Here is a 26039-nt window from a genome sequence, read left to right on the forward strand (position 1 = left end):
TGTTGTATTGTGTGTGGAGCTGGGGATTGATTCCCACTTACCTATTTGTGTCTCCAGGATACTTCTATAACCTAGGTTTTCATTGCCAGATATGGCACAATGCCTGACCGAGAGTTAGGAAAGAATTAAGCTAAGCTAAGCTAAGTCACTTCAGTCGTGTCCGACTTTGTGTGACCCCATAGACGGCAGCCCACCAGGCTCCCCCGTCCCTGGGATTCTCCAGGCAAGAACACTGGAGTGGGTTGCCATTTCCTTCTCCAGTGCATGAAAGTGAAAAGTGAAAGTGAAGTCACTCAGTCGTGTCCAACTCCTAGCAACCCCATGGACTGCAGCTTACCAGGCTCCTCCGTCCATGGGATTTTCCAGGCAAGAGTACTGGAGTGGGGTGCCATTGCCTTCTCCAGGAAAGAATTAACTTGTAGATAAATAAATGATATTAGATACAGAGGCATATAAGACAGCCTGCTGCCAAGAAGGTCTAGTAGTAAAGTTGGACTGAAAGCCAGGGGCATTAATTATTAATACATGTTTCTCATCCATGTAACAAATCCACAATAGGGAGTTTGCCCAGAGGGCTGGAAGATGGCCTGAGTGTGGGATGGAACTCAGGAAAGGCCTGCTGGTTGATGTGCTATCCATGGTGAGCTATGCATGGGAGTTTCTCAGAAACACATAGGGAAGGAACAATATTCTGGGCCAAGATAAGTCAGGCCACTCAACTGTGAAAGAGCTTTGTCCCTGGACTGTTCATTTCTTTTTCTATAATGTAAGATGTGAGGGGCTTAGTGGGAAGAGACAAGTATGGAAAAGACAGGTTAGCTCATAAAGGGCCTGGAATACCCTGTAAAGGATGTGTAGCCTTTATCTCACACTCTGTCTTTTTGTTGGCTGCATGACATGTGGGATCTTAGGTCCCCAACCAGGGAGGAGTTTTAACCACTGGACCACCAGGTGAGTCCCTAGCCTTTATCTCTTTGGTGGTAGCATGGAGGAGACTGTTGCTGTCAGATTCATAAAACTGCCTTCACCTGCTAACTCCTCCTCCTCTGTTTTCTCACTCACTGCTACCTGCCCCAGCCTAAATCTGCGTATTTTCTTCATCCGTTCTTTTGCTGTCATGTCCCAGCCTGCTGCTCCATCACCCTGAGCTCTGCCTTTCAGCTCTGCCAGGCTGTTTCTCAGCCCCTCTGCCCCCCTGCCCCAAATCATCTCAAGATTTACCTCCTGCCCTGAAACAGCCTCCTTTGCCCTCTGCCCTTCTCCCTAGCACTGTCCTTTGAGTTGTTGCTTCTAGGCAGTGTTTTCTGACTTTTCACATCTGGATTTAGCACCCAGCATTTGCCCAATTGTGCCACACATGAAGCAGCATTTGAGAGACTTACTTAATTTCCTTTCCTATAAGACACTATGACCTCTGTGATGGCTGAGACCATCGTTTACCGTTTTATGCCTTTCACCCAGCACAGTGCCAGACAGTAGGTATTTATTGAATATTAGGTGTATAAATACCTAAAGTACTTATTCTTATGTCCAACACATAGAAGAACATCAATAAATGATGAAAGATTTTATCGTTTTCTATCATGTACAGCGGTGGTGGTTTAGTTGCTGAGTCATGTCCACCTCTTTCGACCCCATGGACTGTAGCCCACCACGCTCCTCTGTCCATGGGATTCTTCAGGCAAGAATACTGGAGTGGGTTGTCATTTCCTTCTCCAATCATGTACAGTAGCTACAGCTATTCAGTTAGCGTTAGTCACTCAGTTGTGTCCAACTCTTTGTGATGCTATGGACTGACTATAGCCCACCAGGCTCCTCTGTCCATGGAATTCTCCAGGCAGGACTGTTGGAGTGGGTAGCTGTTCCCTCCCAGGGGATCTTCCCAACCCAGGGATCAAACCCAGGTCTCCTGCATTGTAGGCAGGTTCTTTACCATCTGAGTCACCACGTGTTGGCAAATCTTACCTATGTGAATAGGTCATGATAAGGACTGAAGCATGGCCATGAGAAGTGACAGGTTGGAAATTTATGGCTGATCTTTGCTAATAGACTCTCTGAGAAGGTGGCAAGAGCAGAAGCCAGTAGATGGTAATAAGGAAAGGAGGTAGAGAGATAAATTTGTAAAAACGGTGAACTGAAAAGAAATCCTTAGAGAGGAAACTAGAGAGGCAGCAAGGTCAAAGGGAAATACTTAATTTTTTTTTGTTGTTTTTTTTGAGCATAGTTGATTAACAGTGTTGTGTTAGTTTCAGTGTATAGCAAAGTGATTCAGTTATATAATACACATACATATATTTATTCTTTTTCAAATTCTTTTAAAGGAAAACACTTTTAGATGGTGAAAGCATGCAAACCTGGTCATAGACTGAGGATAAGAGTCCAGCAGAAAGGCAGGTTCAGAAATAGGTGTGGAGTCAGATCAGGCCCCAGAGCAGAAGCTCTTGCTTGCAGCTGAGAGAAGGCATCTCCAGTAATGATGGAGACAAGTCACTGGCGGGGTTGCAGGAACACATGCAGGGGTCTGGGGAGGAACTAAGACAGCGAGGAAGCCTGATGCAGGCATGTCCAGTTCTGTGCCCAAGTCTGTCACTGTGTTTCTTTTCCCCTGCAGGTGTTCGGAGGACTCGTGTGGATCCTAGTCGCCTCCTCCAATGTTCCTCTACCTCTGTTGCAAGGATGGGTCATGTTCGTGTCTGTGACAGCTTTTGTCTGTTCCCTTCTCTTCCTGGGCGTGTTCCTCTCTGGCGTGGTGACTCAGATTAATGCCAATTGGAATTTCCTGGTAAGGGATCTTTATGTCTCTTTCTGGAAAATGCGAGAAACTTATGAGTAACTTATTTTGTCCTGAGATGTCAGATCTCTGGTTCTATCCATTGCCTCTAGTGGGAGAGAAGAGGCCAGAGCACAGGGGCTGCTGTGTTGCCGTGCAGCTGGCCCAACTGGACAGCAGGGTCCCAGTTTGTGCAGTTCCAGTGTTGACATAACTCAACCATCTCTCTGTTACTCCCTTATGAGTTAGATGACCTTTATGCAAAGACTGTTTTATTTCACACAACAAATGAATCACATTACAGTTACTGAACTATCGAACAGATGCATTTGGGAGATGGATGCTGTGCCATATATCTTAAAGTTTTCCATTGATTCCTGCTTCAGATACCAAATACATATATTCTTTTCAGAAAACAAGTAGCTCTGTATTCTACTCTTCAGATAACTTAGAAAAGTCAAGGGGATATTTTACATTTATTTTCAATGTCTGTCCTAGATTAGCAAGAGTAGATACATTTTAAGAAATGAATTTGCAATTGACACCATTTTAAAAATTATGATACCATTATATTGGGTCAACTTACATTTCCTTTTTCTCGTATCATGTAGTCAAATCTCTTTCATGCTTGTGGTCATTCATTCTCTGGGGTTATCTGTCCATGGCCCAGTGGAGCATGAAAGGCAGTCCATCGGTGATCAGTTTAATAAGGTTCATGAAGAACCCCCACTAGGTTCTTTCACACTTTGGCAGTTAGAAACTTAAATCAGATCTTCAGTCAGGCTTTATATATGTTTCTTTCACATGTGGTAGTGTTTTATTCAGCAGCAAGAAAAAATATCTGTTCTTGTCTTATTTATAGACCATACTGAGGAGCATCATCTCAGATGTTATCAGCAGTGAAGTCTAGCAAATGTGACTGCCCATTCAGTCAGCCAGGGCCAGCTAAGGAGGACGTGTAGTGCACTGGTTATAATCCTGCCCAGGCTTTGAGATTAGTCGGGTCTGCTTACTAACCAAGCAGCCTTGGGTAAAAATGCTGAGCCTCATTTCTTCTTCTGTAAAATGATAATAATAATACCAGCCTCACCAGATGTTGTTAGGGAACAATGGAATCCGTGTATTGTTAAGTGTTCACCTTTGTGTCTGATTTATAGTAAGTGGTCAGAAAATCATCGAACTCCTTAAATGGGTTGAGGCTTGCAGTTTGAAACTTACGAAGTCCTATTTCTTAGGTTGCTGACACAATGTATTTCTCATGTTTGCCTCCATTCTCATTAATGATGAGAAAAGATTTCTAATTATTGTTCAAGTGATGAAGATCAAAAATCCCCATTTAAGTTATAAATATTATAGATGTTTATTGCCTTTTTCTAAATGCCTGACTTTCTTTCAATAACACATGAATGAATCAGTCAATCCTTCATGTTGGAGAGTGCTACCAAGCTCTTTTAATATCAGACTTGAAGATAGTACTTGGCCAGTATGTACCAGCAGAACAGCTCTACTGGTACTTTGGTACTAAATTAATATATAGATTTTGCCCCAACCTACTGCCTCTTCCTAATCCCCATAACCTGACCCTTTCTTTGGGACCTTCCTGGACCTCCTAATAGCCCTGCAAGTAAAGAGTCAATATCTGGAAAAGTAGTGAGTCTCCAGGATCCTGTAATGCTCAGCATTCGCTCTAACTGGTTGAGGCACATGTCTTACCAATGTTTAAATATGTTTCTGATATCACTCCTGGTTTTATTAGATGTACGTTCATATCCTCTTTTTCTCTTTTGCTCATATTGAGCCTTATTTTTGGTATTGAGCCCAAGCATTAATATTTTTTCTAAATTTATTAGGTTTAATTAGCTTTTCTAAACTTGTATTTCTTCCCAGTTTTTGTTGCATTGTATCTGATGTTCATACAATAAAGCCTTTTTTGGGTTTTTTGTTTTTTTTTTAATTATGCCCACTTTATTAAAGGGGCAGTTGAAATGACCAGTCTGTTCCATAGGTCACCTGCAGAGTTTATCCTATGGGTTTTTAGTTAGAGTAGTCCACTTTTACTGAGAGAAAGCTGGGGACAGCAACACGCAGTCCACTTTATGGAGCTTATTAGTACTGTCTTGTCATATAGTGGGTATAGTTTCAAAAAGCCAACTCTTTCCTTCAAGAAATTTGCTTATATGCTTACATAGTATTTAGAAAGGGCACCCTTTCCCCTTCTTTTGTGATTTTCTGCGTTCTTAGTCATGTCTGACCACATGGTCGCTTTTGACAGGTTTGTGATTTATTTTGTACGCTCAGCCAGGAGCATGTTGAGCCATGCGTATCATGCAGTTGTCACCAGATGGTAACAATCTTTAATTGCTGCCTTCTGGAGTTGTTAAACATTAATTGCTTAAAAAATTATTGCTTCCCCCCATGATAATTGTTTAATGTCTGTCACCTGTATGCCATGCATGAAGGAAGTAGGAATGCATTTTGATCAATTATTTTCTAGAACTGTTCATTGTGGGATGTTACCTACAATATGTATAGCTTCTAGTTTTTACTGATATGAGATTTAATTAGCATTCGTGACTGATGTCTTCAGTCATGAATTTTTTTCTCAGTATTTTTTCTAGTGTTGGTATAAATGGTGAAATAAAAATATAATATGTAATAACGTATGTTGGGCTTCCCAGGTGGTGCTAGTGGTAAAGAATCTGCCTGCCAATGCAGGAGATGCAGGTTCAATCCCTGAGTCAGGAAGATCCCTGGGAGGAAATTTCAATCCATTCCAGTATTCCTGCCTGGAAAATCCCATGGACAAAGGAGCCTGGCAGGCTATAGTCCATGGGGTCACAAAGAGTCAGACATGACAGAGAACACACACACACACACACACACACACACAATAACATATAGTAAGTGCTAAAAACTTGCCCCCTTGTAACTTGGGGAAAGAAGCAGATTTTAATTTTGAGATGGTTTTTCTTATTGTGTTTGATGGAGAAGTAATAATACCATTTCAGTGCAGTTCAGATCAGTCACTCAGTCATGTCCGACTCTTTGCAACCCTGTGGACTGCACATCAGGCTTCCTTGTCCTGGTGTGCAGTCCACAGGGACTTGCTCAAACTCATGTCCATCAAGTTGGTGATGCCATCCAACCATGTCATCCTCTGTCATCCCCTTCTCCTCCTGCCTTCAATCCTTCCCAGCATCAGGGCTTTTTCCAAGGAGTCAGTTCTTCACATCAGTTAGCCAAAATATTGGAGCTTCAGCATCAGTCCTTCCAATGAATATTCATGACTGATTTCCTGGAGGATTGACTGGTTGGATCTCCTTGCAGTCCAAGGGACTCTCCAGAGTCTTCTCCAACACCACAGTTCAAAAACATCAATTCTTTGGTGCTCAGCTTTCTTTATAGTCCAACTCTCACACCCATACATGATTACTGGAAAAACCATAGCTTCAACTAGACGGACCTTTGTTGGTAAAGTAATGTGTCTGCTTTGTAACATGCTGTCTAAGTTGGTCATAGCTTTTCTTCCAAGGAGCAAATATCTTTTAATTTCATGGCTGCAGTCACCATCTGCCGTGATTTTGGAGCCCAAGAAAACAAAGTCTCTCACTGTTTCCATTGTTTCCCCATCTATTTGTCGTGAAGTGATGGGACCAGATGCCATGATCTTAGTTTTCTGAATGTTGAGTTTTAAGCCAGCTTTTTCTCTCTCCTCTTTCACTTCCATCAAGAGGCTCTTTAGTTCCTCTTCAGTTTCTGCCATAAGGGTAGTATCATTTCACCTAGCTTTAAACAGGAGATATCACATTTATTTTCCCTTTTTTGAGAGGTGGAGTTGTAAGGAAAGATGTATGTTAGAGAAATAAAAGATATCCCCCGAAAAAAAGGTCCTGTACAGTTTTAAAGGGGTTTCCCTTTATTCCTCAATATGTAGCTGGCACACGTGATCATTTGCCTAGTGTGGAAATCACTTGATGTCTTAAAGTGTCCTGAGCTTTGTTTTCTGTTGTCACATTCATTTGCCTGTTTGACCTTATGGGAAGCTAGCATTGTCCTCATTTTTACAAATGAGGAAATTAAAGCTCAGAGTGACTATTATCCTTTTTTCATGCTGCCATTGTGTAAAAGAAGATCCCTCTATATACAGTGTAGTTTTTTCTTTTTTAATAGTTAGTGAAAGTTTGATCCTGAGCCAAGAAGCAAAACATGGTCTAGAGATAAGACTGTAGGAGAGAATAACTTGCTGCTGAAAAGATTCAGGCTGTAGCTGAGCCTGAGTTTACTGGTGGTGAAGGCAGATGAGCTACATTTTGTGGTGTGTGAGCGTTGGGAAGATTGGCAGAGAAGCAAAAGTATGTGAAGAAAACTCAGAAAGGGGATGGGCTCCTCCGCTAATGGAGGAGTACTAAGGGCTTCGGGCAGGTGGTCCTCAAAGGGTGGTCCCTGCCCCACAGCACTGTCTTCACCTGGGAACTTATTAGGAATGCAGATTCTCAGCTTCCACCCAGACATCTAAGTCAGAAATTCTGGGGTTGGGGCCCAGTAGTCTGTGTTTTAACAAACTTTTCAAGTGCTTCTGATGCACACTCACTTTTGAGACCCTCTGGCTTAGAATAAATAAGCTTCATTGTCCAAACAATGAGTGAAATTGTGGAAGACCTTCGTGCACACATCCCACACAGAGCAGGAACTGGAATAAGATATCCAGAGTGACCAAATATAAACACAGGTGTGGCTCTCCAGGCAAGGGTGGAGGGAGATATACTGAGCACCTAGGATGTGCCTGATCCTTCCTAAGTCTCTTGAACTATGGGAAACAAGATAGGACTGGGAGCGGCTCTCAGAGTTTGTTGGAGTGGACAGTAGCAGTGAGGAAATGATTATACAACTGATGCAAGAATTGTATCTGTACTCAGTTGCTCAGTCACGTCCAACTCTTTTGTGACCCCATAGACTGCAGCCTGGAAAATCCCATGGACAGAGGAGCCTGGTAGGCTCCTGTCCATGGGGTCGCTAAGAGTCGGGCATGACTGAGCGACTTCACTTTCACTTTTCACTTTCATTGGAGAAGGAAATGGCAACCCACTCCAGTATTCTTGCCTGGAGAATCCCAGGGACAGAGGAGCCTAGTGGGCTGCTGTCTATGGGGTCGCACAGAGTCGGACACGACTGAAGCGACTTAGCAGCAGCAGCAGCAGCTGACTGCAGCCTGCCAGGCTCCTCTGTCCATGAAATTTTTCCTAGCTATAATACTGAAAAATGAAAGTCACTCAGCAGTGTCCAACTCTTTGTGACCCTAGGGACTGTACAGTCCATGGACCTCTCCAGGCCAGAATACTGGAGTGGGTAGCCTTTCCCGTCTCCAAGGGATCTTCCCAACCCAGGGATCGAACCTGCATCTCTTGCATTGGCAAGCGGAGTCTTTACCACTGAGCCACCTGGAATCCTGATGCAATAATTATAATTATGTTAATGGCCAAGAAGGGAATGAGAATAGTGCATATATATATATATATATATATATATATATATATGTCATCTCCAAGCCACCAGGACATGGATTCTAAGATGGATTTTGAAGTATAAGAGTTTTTTTGTGTGGGGTTTTTTTTGTGTGTGGTTTTTTTTTTTTTTTTTTTTTTTGAGGGAAAGGGGAGGAGGCAACACCTTTAAAAGAAGGAAGTAAGATAAAGCAAAGAAGTCTTAGAGTGTGCCAAAGTCCTCGCCAGCCTAGTGTGAAGCTTCAGAGCACAGCCTTCCGTTCAGACTCTTGTGTTGGGTGAAAGTGGCCAGGTATCAGTGTCCACGCTGCACCATCACTGGCTGTGGGCTGCCAAAGAACGTGGGCTTAGCCCAGTCTCAGCAGTAGATCCCAAATCCACTGAAGCCAAAGCTGTCAGCTGACTATGGTCCTCACAGTGGAACGTCAGGTTATGTCTAAAAGGGACGCACATGCATCTGAAGATGCCCCAGACTTCTTGCACCCCGTGGATCCACTCCACCATATATGTGTGGGGCATTGCTCCCCCAAGGTCCCAGTGTACCTCTCTTCCTGAAGCAGAACTTAGAGAGGCTACAGAGACAAACTGCAGCCCCTCTGACTGAGTTGGTCTCAGAGCCACAACTGGTCTCGGTCACCTCCCCGGCTCTGCTGACCATTTTAAACTCCTCTTGCTCACCACTTCACACCTGCTGGTCTCTGCGGTTTACCTGGTGGTATAATCCAATCCCTTCTGCCTGAAGGACTGTAACCCCTCTGGTAACTATATCCTTTTCAGCCCAGTGTTGCTCCATTTCACTCACAGTTGGGCAAGAGGGTTCTAATAGGACCCTGAGTAGAGCGCCCAAGTTCCACACAGACTCCTTCCCGCCCTCCTGGGTATCAGCAGCCACACCTTCTCTTGTCAAGATGGTGACCCCTCCTCTCTCACCTTTTGACCCCTGAGCACAAAGAACCAAAGCACACAGGCAGCAGTCATAGCTCACAGTCAATGGGCTGCCTGCTGGATCCTCTAGCAAGAGTACACCCCCCGGGGTGGGACCTCTGATCATGCAGAGTCCAGAGTGCAGGGACAGCAGTTAAAAAAGTCTTTCACGAGGTCACTGGGAGTGATGACAGTAAGAGGAGAAACTCCTTCCATCCTTGGTTCCCACTCTTCCAATGGGGATACGATGCCATGTTGAAAACTCTTCTTCATTGTATCTACTGCATCCTGAAGTACGGCCACACATCCTCACAGGGTGGTTCCTCCAGGCTGTGCCTTCAGCCAGCCATCCCAGCATGCTGTCAGGCCAGCGGGTCCTAGATGGTGCAGGACAGGAGACAACTCAGGGTTGTGGGCCCATTCCCACTCATCCTCTGGGGAGAAGTTAATCCCTTGGTCAGATGTATTGAGTGGATGCTGATAAATCAGGCATATTCTGTAAGTCCCTGGACAGTGGTAGTGGCAGAGGTTCTGCAGAGAGGAAAAGCAAATCCATACTCACAGTGAGTGTCCATTTTGTGAGAATGAAACTTTATGCCTCCCAGGAAGATGGGAACTGAGTTTCATCAGTTTGATATCAGGTAAGAAAAGCACCATGTCAGGGTCTCAGAATCAGTCTCTGTTGCTGGCACATTCAACATTCAGAAAAGGCAAGAGGTAGGTCAGCTTTTCATACTGTTCATGGGGTTCTCAAGGAAAGAATGCTAAAGTGGCGTTCCATTCCCTTCTCCAGTGGACCACGTTTTGTCAGAACTCTCCATTGTGACCCATCTGTCTTGAGTGGCCCTACATGGCATGGCTCATAGTTTCATTGAGTTAGACAAGGCTGTGATCCTTGTAATCAGTTTGGTTAGTTTTCTGTGATTTTGGTTTTCATTCTTTCTGGCCTCTGAAGTATACGGATAAGAGGCTTGTAAGCTTTGGCTGTTGGGAGTCCGCACTATTGGGCCATGACATAGATGCGCCTCCCCAGCCATGGCTACTCTGTTCATGTACCCAAAATGCCAGGAACCAGATCAGTGAGTTCAGTCGCTCAGTTGTGTCCAACTCTTTGCGATCCCATGGACTGCAGCACACTAGGACTCCATCACCAACTCCTTGAGCTTGTTCAAGCTCATGTCCATCGAGTCGGTGATGCATCCAACCATCTCATCCTCTGTCATCCCCTTCTCCTGCCTTCAGTCTTCCCCAGCAGGGTCTTTTCTAAGGAGTCGGTTCTTCCCATCAGTATGGGAGTTTCAGCTTCAGCATCAGCCCTTCCAAAGAATATTCAGGACTAATTTCCTTGAGGATTGACTGGTTTGATCTCCTTACAGTCCAAGGGATTCTCAAAAGTCTTCTCCAACACCACAGTTCAAAAGCATCAATTCTTTGGCACTTAGCTTTCTTTATAGTCCAACTCTCACATCCATATGTGACTACTAGAAAACCATAGCTTTGACTAGATGGATGTTTGTTGGCTAAGTAATGTCCCTTGCTTTTTAATTGGTTGCATCAAATGGCCAGGTCATCTTCCATATGGATGCTTCTAGTGGGTGTGACCACATAAAAGAAAGGTCACACTTCATATTTCATGCCTAATCCCATATGTCCATCTCGCTGCTCCATACTTCCTTGTCTCTGAACTTTTATTTTCCAGGGCCCTGACCAGCTTGCCAGACCTTTCCCCACTGTGGATGAGTCTCTGTGGGTTCTCACCTTGGGCCACTTTGCTTTCTTAACAAAGTGTATGACGTGCTGCACCACTCAGAGTTCCATCCATTAGGAAGATGTTCCCTAACTGCTCTTTCACAGCCAGCTCTGAACATGTCTCTAAAGCATATTGTCACCCTGCTTATTTAACTTATATGCAGAGTATATCATGAGAAACGCTGGGCTGGAGGAAGCACAAGCTGGAATCAAGATTGCCGGGAGAAATATCAATAACCTCAGATATGCAGATGACACCACCTTTATGGCAGAAAGTGAAGAAGAACTAAAAAGCCTCTTGATGAAAGTGAAAGAGGAGAGTGAAAAAGTTGGCTTAAAGGTCAACATTCAGAAAACGAAGATCATGGCATCTGGTCCCATCACTCCATGGCAAATAGATGGGGAAACAGTGGAAACAGTGTCAGACTTTATTTTTTGGGCTCCAAAATCACTGCAGATGGTGATTGCAGCCATGAAATTAAAAGACACTTACTACTTGGAAGAAAAGTTATGTCCAACCTAGATAGCATATTGAAAAGCAGAGACATTACTTTGCCAACAAAGGTCCGTCTAGTCAAGGCTATGGTTTTTTCCAGTGGTCATGTATGGATGCAAGAGTTGGACTGTGAAGAAGGCTGAGTGCCGAAGAATTGATGCTTTGAACTGCGGTATTGGAGAAAACTCGTGAGAGTCCCTTGGACTGCAAGGAGATCCAACCAGTCCATTCTAGAGGAGATCAGTCCTCTTTGGAAGGACTGATGTTCTTTGGAAGGAATGATGCTGAAGCTGAAACTCCAGTACCTTGGCCATCTTATGCAAAGAGTTGACTCATTGGAAAAGACTCTGATGCTGGGAGGGATTGGGAGCAGGAGGAGAAGGGGGCGACAGAAGATGAGATGGCTGGATGGCATCACCAACTCGATGGACGTGAGTTTGAGTGAACTCTGGGAGATGGTGATGGACAGGGAGGCCTGGCATACTGTGATTCACGGGGTCACAAAGAGTCAGACACGACTGAGCGACTGAACTGAACTGAATACAGCTGCTATCCCTTTTCGCCTTGTGACAGCCCATCATGAGAAACAAGCTTGGGTGTTTTTCTTCCCCTTCATCTGGACCCTGGGGATCTCCTCCCCTATGTGCCTATAGGCTTGGGCTGAGGGAGGAGGGCAGTCCCATCCTGGTGGGTGACTTGGGGGCCTGGGCCACATGCTCACACAACAGACTCAGGCCCACTAGCCCAGCTCAGTTTGAACTCTGATGTCCCCTTCCCAACTGAAGAAGCAGTGTTGTGACTATGAGTTAGTGGCTTTGAGAGAACATCATTCATAATGGGCAGTTCTGGATACTTCATCTTTTGTTGTCTCAAGATCAAGTGTTCCTTCCCTACACGGGCCCAGGGGGACACCAGGAGATGCTTTTCCAAGATGTGTGATTCCCCAATACAGGTGACATGCCTGATTCTATAACTCCGGGAGCCGACATAGTGATTTTCTCACCACTGTTGCCATGAGTTCCTCTTACATTTTAGGGTACTTTCATGCTGAGTCACTTCAGTCATGTCCAGCTCTTTGTGACCCCATGGATTGTAGCCCACTAGGCTCCTCTGTCCATGGGATTCTCTAAGCAAGAATCCTGGAATGGGTTGCCATTTCCTTCTCCAGGGGATCTTCCCCACCCAGGGATTGGACCCATGTCTCTTAAGTTTCCTGCATTGGCAGACAGGTTCTTTATCCTTAGCACCACCTGGGAAACCCATACTTTGCGGTACATGGGACCCTAAGGCTAATGTGAAGGATGGGATGGTATGACCCAAGCCATACACAGCTGAACGTGCAGGAAGTTTATTGGATGATAACACCTATGAAAGATGCGGGGGGAGGATACAGGATTGGATCTGAAAGCCTTTGCCACAACTCGGTTCTGATGCTCCTGTAAAGGAGTGTATGTGCCATGTGCTCAGTTGTATCCAACTATTTGCAACCCCATGGACTCCTGCCAGGCTCCTCTGATCATGGAATTTTCCAGACGAGAATATTGGAGTGGGTTACCATGCCCTTCTCCAGGGGATCTTTCCGCCCCAGGGAATGAATCTGTGCCTCCTGCATTGCAGGTGGATTCTTTACTTGCTGAGCCATCAGGGAAGCCCAAGGAGGGAGGAGGCAAAATTAGGCAGGAATAGAATGGTGGTGTGTGTGTGTGTGTGTCTGTGTGTGTGTGTGTGTGTGTATGTAGAGGGCTGGAGGGTAGGGGCACGTGGTCATTGGTTGTGGGAAGACTCAGTCAGAGAGATTGCCACATGTAAAGAGTATCAATCTTGAGGTATAGAGTGATTCCTTGGGACCAAAATGAGACCAGCATGGCTGATGTTCAAAGGGGAAAGATGGTGACATCAGATGAGGCTGGCAAAGACCACATCATCCCAAGAGTTTCAGGCCATGTCACCCAACTCTTCCCATTCCTTCTGGGATGAAATGAGCCATTTCTGAGAGTCCCCTTTGATAAATTAGATGAGTCTGAATGGTCTGAAATGTATTTTTCTCTCAGTCTTTATTACTACCTTAAGTAAGACCCAACTATTGCATTTTATCTCTCAAAGTAGTGACATTGGATTTTGACCTTCATCAGTGAACATTTATATATGTAAATGTTTAAGCATTTTTCCTATAGATTAGACATGTGGCTAGTATATTATATAACTTTTTTCTTACATCTTTTGAAGGCATTGGTGGGTCAATTTATAAATTAGAAGTGTTAAGTAGAAAGCATTTTTAGCATTGTACTTTGGTTATTCTCACTCCTAGTTAGTTAACTTCGTCCTTATTATTCTAGGGAGAATAAAAACAATTTCTCTGGACAGTTTTGCTTGCTGAATGGGCATTTACATAAAAGCCATGCAGTGTTCTTTTTTTTTTTTTTTGTACTATAGTTGTATCAAGAACAGTTTGATAGAGAAGAAAGCAAATGGACTTTGGAATCAGACAGACTGGTGTAGGTTTGAGGTCTCCCTTCAAAAGTTCAGCTTTGTGGGGCTTTGGGACAGTCATTTCATCACTTCACCAAAAAAAGAAGAGGAAATTCCTTGTTTGTTAAATGGAAATAATAAATGGTGGTTGTTAGGGTGATTAATAATAAATGTGAAGTGTCTGCTATAGAAATTGTTAATAAAAATACACAGCAGTGTGTTGATGGTACATTGAGTCAGGTTAGACAATGTGAATTTTAATAGTTACGTGTCACATTAATGCCAGTGACAGATAAAATAACTTAATAACTGTTGAGTTTTGCATGAAAACTTCCTCTACTTTTTGTAGAAGTATATATTTATTTTGTTTTTTAAAATGTCTAGAGATATGGTATTGAATTCAATGATTTCATAGGTATTCTATATCTTTCAGTGTATGGAATGGCAATCTAATGAATAAAAATAAAAACTGCTCAAAAATAAAAACTTAATTATGAAATCTGTGTATATGTTATTGTATATAGTTATATAATTACTCTAACAAGATATAATTTAATGCTGTTTTACTTGAATTTTAAGGACAGGAATTCTGTGGTGCCTTATCTAAACTGAATTATGTATTTTATAAAATTCAGTCTATCCAAAGGTTTGCCACTGTGCCAATTACAACGAGCTGGTTGATTTTCCTTGGGATTCTAACAGCTTGACATTGCTAAGGGAGCCAAAAGAAATGGCCAATGTGGTTCAAGACTGTTTCAAGACTGAACCTAAACTTGGTTCGAAATAAGAAACTCTTGGAAAAGCTTATTGTCTTTACTGGCAGATGACTTTCTTTTCCATCCTCTTTCAGGACTTCGCATACCATTTTACAGTCTTTGTATTCTACTTTGGAGCCTTTTTGCTGGAGGCAGCCACCACGTCGCTGCACGACCTACGCTGCAACAGAACCATGACCGTGCAGCCACTCCTGAGCGATAACCAGTATAACATAAACGTGGCGGCCACAGTAAGTGTGGGGTGAACACGGTTTACCCACGCTTCCCCTCCCCCATCAAGGTCTCTAAGAAACTCCTCTGGCAACAATAGTTTTCTTTAATAATAGCCAGCAGCATTAAACATATAATAGCTGTTTATGTGTACAGTTAACCTTATGAACCAAGCCAAGTACTGTCATTACCCCAGTGCTGTGGATGATGAAACTGAAGCACCAGGAGGTTGACATTTATATAAGACCGTACCTACATGAGTGCTAGTGGTTGGCCTTGCGCAACAAAGTCTGCTTTGTGAAAAGAATTAATTGTGCTTTCTACTCCATGTAGCTTCAGACGTGGTCTTTGTGACAGACACAGATTTGTCATTCCCTTTTTCTGCCTAAGTGAAGCTGCCTTAGTAAACTTCTCCATGCTTTAAGTTCTGCATTAGCCCCCATTTTACCCATACACGTAAATCTTTAGTTTCTGAGTTTTAATAACACTTAAATGTATGAGCCATTCATTTGTGACGTTCTATTGAGTCCCTCACTTTTCATTTCAGTATACCTTAGAGCAGCAGTCAGTCTCCAGCCTTTCTGGCACTAGGGACTAGTTCTGTGGAAGACAATATTTTCACGGCCCAGGGGTGCAGGGGGATGGTCTCAGGATGATTCAAGCACATCACATTCATTGTGCACTTTATTTCTATTATTTCTATTATCATCAGTTCCACCTCAGATCATCAGGCATTAGATCCTGGAGGTTGGTGGCCTCTGCCTTAGAGAGAGAACTCCTTTTCACTAGTAATAGATATCAAAAGTAGTCATTCATGCAGGGACCAGTCAGCCCAGAGTGGCAAGGGAAATCCACTGAGCTGATGAGCGGACTCACAACAAGGGGAAGCACCTTGCAGATCAGATCAACTGATGCACAAAAATGTAAGTGGACTCCCGGTCAAAACAGAAACTCCCTCCTGGCAGTTGTATACTTGACATAAAATAAAAAATGCACCAGGCTTTTTTTTTTTTATGAGAATCATTTGAAATAGAACTTATCAGAAATTCCGTGCAAACATTAGAGCAGTATTATAAATAGAACTAAGGGAACCACATGCATAAAGGCCCCCAGAATTCAATGGGGGTAATGTAAATTTCATCATCTGCCAGTACTAGGAAGACATGGAGGACAATTGTAACTACACGTGAGCAATTCAAAGTGCAGTTAAGATTTACACTTTGAGATTTATGGTTTAAGAGTATCATTCCTCAAGAAATTTTGAAATATCATGAAATTTTATAAATCATGTATGAAATATGATAGTTTCCCAAATTTGACAAACCTGCACAGTTTGCATGTTACTACAAATATGTATAAAACCGAAAGAAACTTTTGTTGTTATCGAAACAAAACAAAACAAATTTTAATCAGTCATCAAAGAAGAAACAGTGGATTTTATCCAAGATTACAAAATCTCTCTCATGCTATTGTCTTCTGAAATAGTCTTGTGAAAGGATAGCAAAGAAAGTGGGTCCTCAGAAGTAAGATGTTATCAGGCAGATAGTAAAACAAAGTTGTTGTTGTTTTAGATTTGGAATGTTTGTGACATTGGTCAGCTTTTCAGAATTCGTGGCGGTTGTGATTTCTTTTCATGTTCTAATTAAATATTCACATTTGTACTTTAAAATAAAGTCTTTCTCTTTCAACAGAAAAGAAATGTCTAGATGAGAGATGTAAGATATGTATGTGAATGTATTCCTGATTCACTTTGCTGTGCGCTAGAAACTAACACAGCATTGGAAAGCAACTGCATGCTAGGAAAGTTTCCTTAAAAAAGAAAGCTGTATCTGAGAGACAACCAGTGGAAGAAGGGTGGGGAAAGTAGCAGCATGGTAATTACACTGTAAAAATGTTTCGTAGGTGGATCTGATATTCCTTCTCAGAGCTCTGGTTTCCTGGTAAAAGGATTCCTGTGCTACATCATAATGTTTTAACATATTTGATGGTTTGGGGAGTTTTCTGTGGATTATAAACCCCAGAAGGATGAGGACAATACCTGTTACTTGTTTGTATGTACCAAACGTACCAACGCACACATAGTTGATGCTAAAAAAATCCTTTTTGAATACGAAGGACAGTAATTCAGAACTCATGCACATTTGAGAACTATCTCCCACGCCAACCTGATGATTCATTCCTGTGGGTTTTCTCTGTTTAGCTCTACAGTCACTTCCATTGTCACAGAAATAATCTGCTCCATCCTCGGGCCCTGAGAGCTGCACTGTGTGTGGCTGTGAGATCACTGTGCAGGTAGACATCTCATCATGAAGTTTTGAATATGCACCATGTTAGGGGTCTCACCAGTGCCTAACAAGTGAGTCCACTGTGTGAACAAAAGCTCAACCTAAGGCTGTCCACAAATGATGTCCCATTATTAGGGGCTAGAATGTTTAAAAGAAGGGGTTAATGGTATGAGGGCATAAAGTCACCCAAGGAAAAAAAAAAAAAGATGAATCTAAATCATCTTAGTGATTTAGTTTTCTTAAGTGTTAAAGTATCTTTAAGGACGCTGATCAGTTTTCAGACAGTTGTTCCTTTGGACAAATGATTTCTTGAAGTCAGTGTTATAAATCTGATAAGAATTTTGTTTCTTCTTTCTTAGATTTTTGCCTTTGTGACGACAGCTTGTTATGGTTGCAGTTTGGGGCTGGCTTTACGAAGATGGCGACCATAACACTCCTTAAAGATGAACTGCTTGTGTGTTAGTTTCATTTGTGTACTTTTTATGTCTTGATCAATTTGGGTACCGTTTTGTTCAGATATAGCAATATCCCCAAAATAATTTGTTTGGTATATGGAGAGAATCTAAGTATAAGTTTGGTTCATTTCATGGATGGAAATTTTATTATGATGTTAAACAGAGAAATGGCCTTTAGTTTTACATTTATCTCTCTTTTTTTTTCTCATTTTAAAAAAAATTTCCCTTTACATCTATAAAATACATAGACGTCATTCATGAAAAAGGGGTATCTCTTGTATTTAGTTGCCAAATCACCTGAACCTTAATTTTAATAGGTAACTAAAACTCCCAAAGAAAAACACATTTAAAATAAGATTCCCACTGAACTCTGTGTTTTAGTGTAAAATGGAGATCAGCATTCTTTTTCTCTAAATGTACAGATAGTAAATATTTTAGGCTTTGTGAGCCACACAGTCTCTGTCACAAGTACTCACCTCTGCTGTTACTATGAAAACAGCCACAGACAATATGAAATGAGTGAGCGTAGCTGTGTGTTCCAATAAATCTTTATTTACAAAAACCAGCAGCCGGCTGGACTTGGCCTGTGGGCTACAGGCTGTTGTTTGCTGACCTCTGGTTTAAAACCTTGGTTATGGGTTTTGTATCTTATTGAACTGATCCTCAAAGGTCTAAAGTGAATTCGACAAGCCGCATAATGTTTAGTCTCATTCAGTAATCACGTTGCCTCTGGGTTAATGGTGAAACACGTACCCTTGACGCGGCTATAGCATCTCAAGCTAATTCAAGCAGAGTCTTGAGTACAAGAAAAAGTAATTTATGAAGTGAACCCTAGTGGCTTAATCCACCTAAGTGTTTTCCTAACAACTGAGCAAAATGCTTACCTGGCATTCTTAAAACGAGAGCCCCAGAGACCCCTAAGCCACTCCTGAAATGGGTATATAGTGCCTGATGTTTTACTTTGGGTTTATTTATGCTTCAAATAGCAGTTGTTTGTCCTGTGCATGAATAGATGAGTATTTTTATGTGGATATCTGAGGCTTTACCCAATAGAGCTCTCCAAAGGGTAAACTTTTTACTTCTAATTCTTTTACATGACTCTAATTCACACAGAACATGAGATGTAACTTAAAGTTGTAGATTCTCATCTAGAGAATAGTCCTATGTTGTTTTGCACTGGTGAGAAATACATAGACTCAGTTTTCAAGCAACAGTGGTCACAAAAGCTATCTCTGGCTGAAGAGCACAGAAAAGTATTTTAACCCACCTCGGAGACCCTGGTCATGGCAAAGTGCCAAAATGGCTTGAGAACAAGTTAGAGTTAGGCCCCAGCTCATACCACCTGTCCAAATGAGATACTTATCTCTTGCCCCAAGAGGGCTACCTCTGGGAAAAGAGGGCTTTTGATTGTTTTATACTTTCAGCCCTTTGTATTTTGGTTGAATCATCCCCTACAAGTGCCATGTGTAAGTTGAGCAGTTAAGAGTTCGTGGAACATGGAACAGTCCTGAATGAGCAGCATAATCAATGCTCAGTGATCAAATGCTGTTTATGTAATAATCCCTTAGGAAGAGGAATCTTATTAGGGTTTGGTTTGTGATGTAACTGTAAAGATAAAAGGTATATTTAATATGTGGCAAGAGGAAACCAGTCTTATGACTTTATCATAGCTTTTCTATAAAAATCCAACTTCCTTGGTTTTTCCAGTTCCATACCACACACTTAAACCTGTATTATAAATGGTCTATTACAAAGTCATAAATGTGCCATAAGGATATATCATCCATTCCGGCTGGAATTGTTAAAAGTCTGCTAGATTTAGTTGTGAGATTCTATTTTTATTTCCAAGGTACAACAGGTCCATGCTGCTTGGTGGCATTAAATTAAATGATTTCATGAAACTGCCTTGGTGGCACTTTTATAAATGGATTGCTTCTCGATCATAAAGAACCAAGCCTAGAAGTCATTTAACTGTGAATACTTAGAATTGTAGATTAATCATGATCTAGATTTGGGAGTTGACTGACAAAGCACTGAACAAAAATTATAGCATTTGAGAATTTCTTTGTATACCTTAGCCGTAAAAATGAGAAAGTGTTGGTTGGTCTTAAAATCTGGTAACTCCATGATGAAAATAAATTTATTTTATAAGTGTTATGACTCTAATAAAGTATTCATTTGATAATCTTTGGGGGTCATCTATTTTTTATACAATTCACTTTGAAATTCAGTTAAAGATTTGATATAAACTTGACAGATTTGGAGCTTCTAGACTCATAATATATCCGAGTTCTGCTTTAAACATTTCTATGTAAAAGACAGTCTTTGCCAGCAAGTCTTTTTTATTTTTATTTTTGGTGAAGATTTAAGAAGTAACTCTTGAAAGTATTATAAGTGAAGTGAAGTGAAGTCGCTCAGTTGTGTCCAACTCTTTGCAACCCTGTGGACTGTAGCCTACCAGGCTCCTCCATCCATGGGATTTTCCAAGCAAGAGTACTGGAGTGGGTTGCCATTTCCTTCTCCAGGGGATCTTCCCGACCCAGGGATCAAACCCAGGTCTCCTGCATTGTAGACAGACACTTTACTGTCTGACCCACTAGGGAAGTATTATAAAGGAAGCTTAAATTATACTTTATTTTATTTTAAAAGCATTTATATAGGCTTAATATATGCCAGGCAGTGTTCTGAACATTTTTTTCAAATATTAACTAATTTAATCCTCATTGTAACAACTCTATGGAGTAGATATTATTGTCACATTTCAAAGACAAGGGAGCCAAAACGCAGACCGTAAGAAACACCCAGGGTCATGTACCTATCAAGTGGGAAAGCTGATATGTAAACCTCAGTCTGGCTGCAAAGTCCAGGTTTGTCATGGTTGTTGATCCCTTAGTCCTCCCAGATTTTACAAATTTTGTATAACCAAAAATATTACTCTTTCCCCTCAGATTCATATGTTCACATGTTCTAATACCCAGTATATCAAAATATCGGAGAAGGCAATGGCACCCCACTCCAGTACTCTTGCCTGGAAAATCCCGTGGACGGAGGAACCTGGTAGGCTGCAGTCCCTGGGGTCGCTGCAAGTCAGACACGACTGAGCGGCTTCACTTTCACTTTTCACTTTCATGCATTGGAGAAGGAAATGGCAACCCACTCCAGTGTTCTTGCCTGGAGAATCCCAGGGATAGGGGAGCCTGGTGGGCTGCTGTCTATGGGGTCGCACAGAATGGGACACGACTAGAGCGACTTAGCAGCAGTAGCAGCAGCCTTTCAAAGATTTTAGAATGCTTAACACACAAAACTGCTTATTTTAGATGTTACCTTCTAGAACTTTTTTTTTTTTTTTTTGTCACAACCAAGGGCTCACGAGTTTAGCTGTAAGAACTTAGACCAAAGTTACATAGTGGGGGAAAAAGGGAAGCAACTGTGGTCTGCAAAGTTATCCAGACTACCTGAATATTGCTCTGGTCCATTCATTCTGGTTCTGGACTCGGGGCTTCAGTCATTCCATTGCCTTATATCAGTTTAGCCCTCATTCATCAAGTCCTAAATTGACCTGGCTTATATCAGTTTAGCCCTCATTCATCAAGTCCTAAATTGACCTGGCTTTTTGATCACCCCTGGAACTGACATTAGAAAGGTTTTCTAGTCTGAGATACACCATTCAGCCTTTACACATGAAGTATGAATATGCATCTCTGCATATGCCAGAATCTGGAATTCTAAGTCATCATCATGGAAGGTTCTATCCTCAACATCATGCTTCAAGTTTGTTACTAAGTGATCCAGCTTTTCAGGTGGCAGCTGAATGTATTCATGGGAGAAGGGTCCAGGGTTTTGGAGACAGGTGATTATCTTTAGAATATATATATATATATATATATATATATATATATATATATATATAGTATTTTGAAATTTCAGCTTTTTTGAGTGAGCATGTATTAGGCTGTACCCTGAGAAACAGGTAAATAAAAGTTCCTCTCTCTGGAGCCTTCTTTTGTCAAGTCTTCATGGCTTGCTTTCTCACCCTCTTTGGGTCTCAAGTCAGTTGTCACCTTTGCAGGCCCTCCCTGAGAACTGAGTTTAAGCTTGAATCTCACACCAGCACTCCTGTTCTTTCCTGCATTTTCTCCATGGCACTTATGATACAGATTTTCAATATATAGCACATATTTTGTTTATTTTGTTTCTCCTCTTCTCCACTAGAGTGTAAGGCTTATGGAGAGGAATATTTTTGTATAGAGCTTTATCTCTGGTGCCTAGAATAGAGCATAGCAAAGAGCAGGTACTTGGTAATTATATACTGAGTTAGAGAATGAATATTAATGACAACAACTTACTCTTGTATTCTATCAATATGTTCTATAAAAATTGATCTTACCAGCATTTGAAAATTTCTGGTATGTTTTTCACCTAGTTCTGGATGTATTTCGGGTGAAGCCTAACTTTACAGGTCATGTACTAATTAAATGTATGTATATAACCAAAATGTTGTATAATCAGTCTTCAATAGCAGAGAAACTGTAATAATAAAAATTTTGCATTTCATATAAACTCATTAAATTTTTATTCAAACATTTTCATGACTAAAGATATAACTGTACACTCAACTGACTTAGATAATCCTGAAAGTATCATGAGAACTAAGAATTAATTGTTAAAAAGACTGTCATTTTTCTATAGATGATTGGAGTGGAGGGCTCTGGCTAGTAGTTTTGGCAAGAAATTATGAGAGTTACTGTTGTAAACCTAACAAGAGGTAGAGGTATCTATAATGTGGCATTTTGATTTTTCATGTCTCCCAACTCCAAGCTTTATCCTTGGGCATATATTTATGAGAGGTATTCTAGATGAAGGATGTTGTTGAATTCCCTGTATTCAGTTTAATGCGCCATCCTAAGTAGGCCTGATATCCTGAGTCAAGGTACAGTTTAGCTGACACAATGATGTTCTGATGCATCAGTATCCTGGGCTGCGTTGCCTTTTTATGAAATTCTACTTGCTATTGATTTTTAAGTATGCCATCTTGCTGAATACACTGCAGTTTTTGTATGGAAATTTTTTAAAGTGCAGTAAACTCATTCACTTCATGGGAAATAGATGGGGGAAACAGTGGAAACAGTGTCAGACTTTATTTTCCTGGGCTCCAAAATCACTGCAGATGGTGACTGCAGCCATGAAATTAAAAGACGCTTACTCCTTGGAAGGAAAGTTATGACCAACCTAGATAGCATATTCAAAAGCAGAGACATTACTTTGCCAACAAAGGTCCGTCTAGTCAAGGCTATGGTTTTTCCTGTGGTCATGTATGGATGTGAGAGTTGGACTGTGAAGAAGGCTGAGCACCGAAGAATTGATGTTTTTGAACTGTGGTATTGGAGAAGACTCTTGAGAATTCCTTAGACTGCAAGGAGATTCAACCAGTCCATTCTGAAGGAGATCAGCCCTGGGATTTCTTTGGAAGGAATGATGCTAAAGCTGAAACTCCAGTACTTTGGCCACCTCGTGCGAAGAGTTGACTCATTGGAAAAGACTCTGATGCTGGGAGGTATTGGGGGCAAGAAGAGAAGGGGACAACAGAGGATGAGATGGCTGGATGGCATCACTGACTCGATGGCTGAGTGTCTCAGTGAACTCCGGGAGTTGGTGTTGGACAGGGATGCCTGGCGTGCTGTGATTCATGGGGTCGCAAAGAGTCGGACGCAACTGAGTGACTGATCTCTATCTCTAAACTCATTTATTTACATACATAAATATATAAAATATTTAACAGCAATTGAATAAAGATTTGATACTTTTAGGCTGTTTAACAGTTGTCTCAATTTTTGAACATACATACCCTTGGAAGAAAAGTTATGACCAACCTAGATAGCATATTGAAAGCAGAGACATTACTTTGCCAACCAAGGTCCATCTAGTCAAGGCTATGGTTTTTCCAGTGGTTGTGTATGGATGAGAGAGTTGGACTGTGAAGAAAGCTGAGCACTGAAGAATTGATGCTTTTGAACTGTGGTGCTGGAGAAGACTCTTGAGAGTCCCTTGGACTGCAAGGAGATCCAACCAGTCCATTCTAAAGGAGATCAGCCCTGGGTGTTCTTGGGAAGGAATGATGCTGGAGCTGAAACTCCAGTACTTTGGTCACCTCATGCGAAGAGTTGACTCATTGGAAAAGACTCTGATGCTGGGAGGGATTGGGGCAAGAGGAAAAGGGGATGACAGAGGATGAGATGGCTGGATGGCATCACCGACTCAATGGACTTGAGTCTGGGTGAACTCCGGGAGTTGGTGATAGAAAGGGAGGCCTGGCGTGCTGCAATTCATGGGGTCGCAAAGAGTAGGACACAACTGAGCAACTGAACTGAACCCTATTTAGCATATAAAATGTATGAACTAGTGTCAACCTATTTTAAGTATTAGTAAAGCATTTTAATTTTTTTCTTTTTTGGCTGCCTCATGACTTCTGAGACCTTAGTTCCCTGACCAGAGATCAAACACTGGCCCTCAGCAGTGAAAGCACAGAGTCCTAATCACTAGACCCCTAGGAAATTCCCAAAGCATTTTAATTTTAAATTTAAAAAAATAGTTAAAATATTATCTTTTGTTTGACAGAAGTGTTAAATTATTGTCTTATTTAGACACATTTTGGTAAGAGAAGATGTCTATTTTAGGGTCTGGTGGCCACAGGCTTTGACTTTAACAATACCTTGGCTTTAGATTCCTGGTGAGATGATAGCTCCTCCATTTCTTTTGAGTGAAAAAGTTGTCTAAATCTCAGAAATCAACTCTTGGCCAAACAAACTTTTAAGAACAAATAAATTCTCAGCACATGGATATATTAGGGCTCTTTTCCAATGTAAGATGAGTAAGAGTTGCCTCAGTTTTTTGTTTTTGTTTTTTTAATATATAGTTATACTTTCAACATGGATTATGCATGCGTCTTAAGTTGCTTCAGTTGTGTCAGCCTCTACGACCCCGTGGACTATAGCCTGCCAGGCTCCTCTGTCCAGGAGATTCTCCAGGCAAGAATACTGGAGTGGATAGCCATTCCCTTCTCCAGGGGATCTTCCCAAACCAGGGATCAAATCCACATCTCTCATGTTTCCTGTATTGTAGGCAGAAGTTGAACCACCAGGGAAGCCCTCAGTGTGAATTAGGAAAATATAATTTGCATATAAAAGGTATGGTTTCATGGATATTATTCAGCATGAAACTAAATAAACATTTAAATAGGAAATAATATTCCATTAAGAGCTGTATGATTTGAGGTGAGTCCATTTATCCAAGCCTATATCCTCATCTGTCAATGGTGAGCACAGTTACAAACCTGTGGCGGTAGGTCCTTGGGAATCAAGAACCCAAGGTAGAGTTAAAAGTTCAAGCAATTTATTGGAAGTAATGCCTATGAAAGGTCAAGAGGAAAGGGGGAAAAAAATAGGCAGGAAGAGTTCCAGGCTGTGTTTGAGCTCTGAGAAAGACTCAACCAACTCAGCAGGGAGCTCCAGCACCATAGAGGTATCCCACACTAGCTCGAAGAGATGAGCCCTTGTGCCTACACCATGCTCAATCACTGGCTGTGGGTTGCCCAGAAAGACTATGACCTCAGCTCGCTGACTGAAAAGATAAAGGAAGATTGAAGGCACCTGTACCCGGAGGTTGTCAGGTACCTGCAGTCCCGAAGGGTGGGTCCTTGTTGGAGCTCTGCATAGCACTCTTGGTTACTGCCACTTGCTGCTCTGTATGTCATATAAGTCCACTTCTCCACGTGTGTCATGGGAGCCACTCCTCCAGGGTTCCTGTGAGAGAAGAATTAGAACAGGGATGTTACACCAAACTACTAGTCTCATCACTGTAGGTGGACTTGAAGCCATAACTGACACTCGTAATCTCTCTGTGATTATCTACCCTGAATTCTGCACCTTCCTTTCCATGTCTTTCACGTCTCCCGTGTTGTGACCCAAACCCTCATCTCGGAGGGGTCTGCACTGTCCCCTGGAGTTAAGGAATTTTCTTATTCACTCTTATGTTCTTCTTTTCTTGATCAAGCATCCTTAAGATCCAATTCCATTGGTACTCCCCTGCTCCTGTGAATAAAATGCTAGTTAATTTTTGCAACTGTCTTGGAGTATAATCTCTTTCTTTCTTTTTTTTTTTTATCAGACCCAACATGAATTCAGCAGGGCTATTCTGAGGGAGGCATTCAGTAGAAAGGTGGGGACATGTCCTGGGGAAGAGTTTCTTTCCCCTCTCTTTTCTTTCTGCAGGGGAAAGTACTAACTTTTAATAAGGAGGATGAGGGATGAACTACCTCTAAAGCTCCAAGTGTTTCAGGGAATTCTAGAGAGCCACAGTCTTCGACAATATCTGGGCTTCCCAGGTGGCACAGTGGTAAAGAATCCTC

The 26039-nt window shown here is 41.8% G+C and overlaps 1 protein-coding gene across 2 annotated transcripts in view; it reads left to right on the forward strand.

Moving 5' to 3' along the window:
• Nucleotides 1-19822, forward strand: part of MAL2 (mal, T cell differentiation protein 2) — a 33379-nt gene extending 13557 nt beyond the window's left edge. The window contains exons 2-5 of one of the 2 annotated variants that reach the window (XM_044928644.2): nucleotides 2612-2782; nucleotides 14760-14915; nucleotides 17096-17187; nucleotides 17540-19822. In XM_044928644.2, the coding sequence (XP_044784579.1) occupies nucleotides 2612-2782; nucleotides 14760-14915; nucleotides 17096-17187; nucleotides 17540-17555 (435 nt within the window). In that variant the 3' untranslated portion in view covers nucleotides 17556-19822. The remainder of the gene's footprint in view (nucleotides 1-2611; nucleotides 2783-14759; nucleotides 14916-17095; nucleotides 17188-17539) is intronic. The other variant, XM_006068052.4, reaches the window with a different exon arrangement.
• The last annotated feature ends 6217 nt before the right edge of the window (nucleotides 19823-26039 follow it).

Source organism: Bubalus bubalis, chromosome 15, assembly GCF_019923935.1.
Source record: "Bubalus bubalis isolate 160015118507 breed Murrah chromosome 15, NDDB_SH_1, whole genome shotgun sequence".
Taxonomy (NCBI): Eukaryota; Metazoa; Chordata; class Mammalia; order Artiodactyla; family Bovidae; genus Bubalus; species Bubalus bubalis.